Source organism: Ctenocephalides felis, unplaced genomic scaffold (genome assembly GCF_003426905.1).
Source record: "Ctenocephalides felis isolate EL2017-DRISC unplaced genomic scaffold, ASM342690v1 CF-g0.4_SCAFFOLD_03432, whole genome shotgun sequence".
NCBI lineage: Eukaryota > Metazoa > Arthropoda > Insecta > Siphonaptera > Pulicidae > Ctenocephalides > Ctenocephalides felis.
In genome coordinates this window covers 1-3,958 of record NW_020539586.1, presented here as the reverse complement: position 1 = coordinate 3,958, position 3,958 = coordinate 1, and the positions used below count along the sequence as shown (strand labels likewise).

The 3,958-nt window shown below is 37.1% G+C and overlaps 2 protein-coding genes across 2 annotated transcripts; both read left to right on the top strand.

Annotated features, from left to right (window-relative positions):
• The first annotated feature begins 2,240 nt into the window (after window positions 1-2,240).
• On the top strand, window positions 2,241-2,876 carry LOC113382437 (piggyBac transposable element-derived protein 1-like). Its single transcript, XM_026620789.1, has one exon. The coding sequence runs from the start codon at window positions 2,241-2,243 to the stop codon at window positions 2,874-2,876; it is 636 nt and encodes a 211-aa protein (XP_026476574.1).
• A 45-nt stretch (window positions 2,877-2,921) lies between these two features.
• LOC113382435 (piggyBac transposable element-derived protein 4-like) lies at window positions 2,922-3,922 on the top strand (the record flags this gene model as incomplete). The annotated part of the gene is made up of 1 exon (XM_026620788.1): window positions 2,922-3,922. A coding segment is annotated over exon 1 (1,001 nt), but the record flags the coding sequence as incomplete, so codon positions are not given.
• Between the last annotated feature and the right edge of the window lie 36 nt (window positions 3,923-3,958).

Sequence of the window (3,958 nt, the reverse complement as noted above, 5' to 3'; positions counted from 1 at the left end):
TCGAACCGTATTCTAATTTTGAACGTACAATAGAATAGTACATGCAAAGAAGTGCATTGGTAGACTTAAATTGTTTACAATTTCTTAGTATCAAACCTAAAGATTGATGTGCTCTATTACAAATATCAGTTACATGATCTGTGAAAAACAAACCAGAATCAAATAGAACACCTAAATCGGAAATTTTATTACATCTATCAATGCTGGTGTTAGAAATTTTATAATCAAAAAGTATTGGAACGCGCTTATGTGTAAAACTAAGAATCTTGCACTTTGATATATTTAGATGTAATTTGTTATAGATACACCAAGATTGGAAAAGGTCAAGTTGAGACTGTAATAATAAGCAGTCATCAATAGAATTTATTTTGAGATATAGTTTCAGATCATCTGCAAATAATTAATGTGGACAGTTAATAGTATCAGAAATGTCATTAATAAAAATAATAAATAGTAGGGGACCAAGAATGGATCCCTGAGGAACTCCTGAACTAATATTTTCAATGTTGCTCAAGAATCCATTAAGATAGACAACTGCTTGCGATTATGAAGATAACTCTTAAAAAAGTGAATAAGTGAAGAATTAAGACCAATCTTAGATAATTTAGTAAGAAGAATGTTATGATCAATTTATATATGAATTTAGTAGCCAGTAACTTGAAAAGTATATGTTTTTTTTTTGAAAAACTTTATAAAACATTGTTTTCTTATAATTAGTTCTTTTGTCGATATCCGACATTATTTTGAAAAAATAAAATTATACGACTTAGAATCTCCCGGCCTTTGCGTAGATAGTCCATCAAATCTTTCGATGAAACTTAATCAAAATTGTCAAAAATAATCAGTTTAAATATTCCAGTTATTAATAGCTTGGTTTATCACAGTGTAAAATTGTAGTGTATTTTTGTATAATTAATTTTCTATAAGTTCTATAACTTTATATTATTTTCCTCCTACATTATAAAAAATCTTTTAGTTTTTCTACTGAACGACGGTCTCGATGAAGACCGAAACGTATGGATAAATAAAGTATTTCAAAACTACTCTAGTTTTTTTTTACTTGGTGTTACTGCTCGATTCTAAATAACTCATCGAATTATATATATATATATATATATATATATATATATATATATATATATATATATATATATATATATAGGATAAGGATGCACAGCCCTGGCGCACTACGTCAGGTTGCGCGTCCCCATGCACCGTTAACCTATAGTATAAAACCACAGCGCAGCAATACTCGGCCCTTCACTTGCCTGCCCGAACTCACAGTGGATTCCAGGAAGAGAAGAAGACAGTACTTCGATACATCATTGGTGACACCTGACGCGGAATTGCAAAGCTCCCTAAAGAACAGTTCCTCATTGGTCCTGAAGTCAGTACGTCTTCCGGGTACTACCATCAACGTATATTGCGATGTATCCACTAGCACTAATATTCCAAGACCTTTCGTTCCGAATAAGTTAAGAAAACAAATTTTTAACTCACTTCACAACCTAAGCCATCCTGGAAGAAATGCCACAGTGATAATTGGTATCCCAACGATTTGTTTGGCCGCCAGTGAACAAGGACTGTCGAGCCTGGACGAGGGAGTGCATTCCTTGTCAACGCAGCAAAATTCATCGCCACACGGGAGCATCGCTTGGTAAATTTTTGCTCCCTACCAGGCGATTTTCTCACATACATTTAGATCTGATCGGACCCTTTCCAAGCGCACGAGGATTCAAGTATTGCCTATCAGTAGATTCACAAGGTGGCCAGAAGTCATCCCACTTGGAGATATCACAACCGAGTCAGTGGCGCAAGCATTTATAAAGGGATGGATATCTCGTTTTGGCTGCCCCACAGAAGCAACGTGCGATCGCGGAGTCCAGTTAAAATTCCGCCTATTTGACGCCATTGATAAATTTACAGGGTCGAAAATAACTTACACCACAGCTTATAACCCCAGCGTAAACGGCATGGTAGAGCGTTTTCACAGATCCTTTAACACGTTGACTGCCACGCGTGTTTACAACAAAATCCCCGTCAGGCCACCCGTGCCACTGTAAGATGCGTGCTCTGCTACCGCATGTCTGTTTACATTTCTTTCGGTACTCTCACCCCGATATCTATTACGATCCTCATTTATCAGGTTGTTACTCTGCACGAGCAGTTGTAATCTTTGCCGTGTACTGAGTAATACAACTAATATCTCTGCCCAAAATTTTTCAATACTGAAGAGAAAGATGAAAAAGTCAGTGTGCAGTGATTCATATCGCAGTGAAAGGACGACTAGTCACGCTAGTTGCTCAAATTCGGATAGCAGCGATGAGGAAGTGATCAGATTGCCCAAAAGAAGAAAAGTAAATCGTATCATATCATCAGATTCTGATACGGATACGGATAAATGCAATCTTAGTGATAATGAATATTGTGAAGATACTATTGACGAGATGTTACGAGATTTGGTCGTGGAAGAAGAAAGCAACGTTGATGATACTGAGGAAGCTCCAGTTCAACAAAGTGAATGGAGTGAATTTAGTGGTCGGCAAAAATCAAGTTCTTTTCAAGAAACAGGCGGTCTGAATAAGCAATTACCTGACGATATAAATCCGTATGATGTGTTTACGTTGTTTGTCGATGACGAAATCATAAACTTGCTGGTATTAGAAACTAATAGATATGCACAACAAAAACTAAATGAATCGAGGCTGACTCCAGGTTCACGAATGCATAAAAAGAAACCAACAAATCCTGAAAAAATAAAACAATTTTTGGGATTATTGTTGTGGATGGGACTTGTAAAAGTGAGCCCAATAACCAATTATTGGGCCAAAAACGAATTGTGCAATTTCCGGCTACCGCGTCAAATTATGTCATGAAACAGATTTGAACTATTATTGTGCAATTTTCATTTTGTCGATAATATGTCCATTGCCCGTGATGATCGGCTTGGTCAAATACTTCCATTTTTTAACAAATTGGTAGGAAAGTATCAGGAAGCTTACACGCCTGGAGAAGACATTGTTATCGATGAAACGTTAATTCCATGGCGTGGAAGACTCATTTTCAAGCAATACATTCCAAATAAAGCGCACAAGTACGGAATCAAGTTATTCAAATTATGTTCAAGCAAAGGATACACATGGGCAATGAAAATGTATTCTGGTAAATCAGCAGAAGGCATTAAAGAAACCGGATTGGCACACAATGTGTGTCTACAACTGGCAGAGAAACTTTTCTATCAAGAAAAAACATTGTATATTGACAATTTTTATACAAGTTATGAGTTAGCTATATCATGCCTAAGACGCAAGAATCGTGTAGTTGGAACACAGAGACATAACAAGAAATCTATACCAAAAGATGTTCTTAATTGCAAACTAAAAAGACGAGAAATGGTAGCTATAGAGGATGATAACGGGCTTGTGATACTCAAATGGAGAGACACACGTGACGTGAGAATATTATCTACGAAACACGCTCCTATCATGACACAAAGCACGAAAAACATTCATGCTGCTTCTTCAAGCCAGCAGCCATCCGCAAGACTCAAACCTCTGGCCGTCCTCGAATACAATAAGGGTGAATGTGGTATAGATTATTCAGACCAAATGGTTTCCTATGCTTCGACGATGAGGAAAGGAATCAAGTGGTATAGGAAGCTTGGTGTTGAACTTCTACTGGGGACGTCTATTGTAAACGCTTTGGTCGTTTACAAAATTGCGACAAAGAAAACTGTAAATGTTAGACGATTCAGAGAACTGATTTCTGCAAAGTTACTAGGACTGAGTGAAGATTTAACACTGCCTTCTGTTCGACGAAATACGCATTGCATCGCAGTTCGCAGAAATTATTTGGGGAAAACCTTAGGCGCGCATGCAAGCGGTGTCATGCAAATAAAAGAGAAGAACTGGAACGATCAAAGGCACGAGCAAATCTCCGAAAACCCACTACTTTTTGT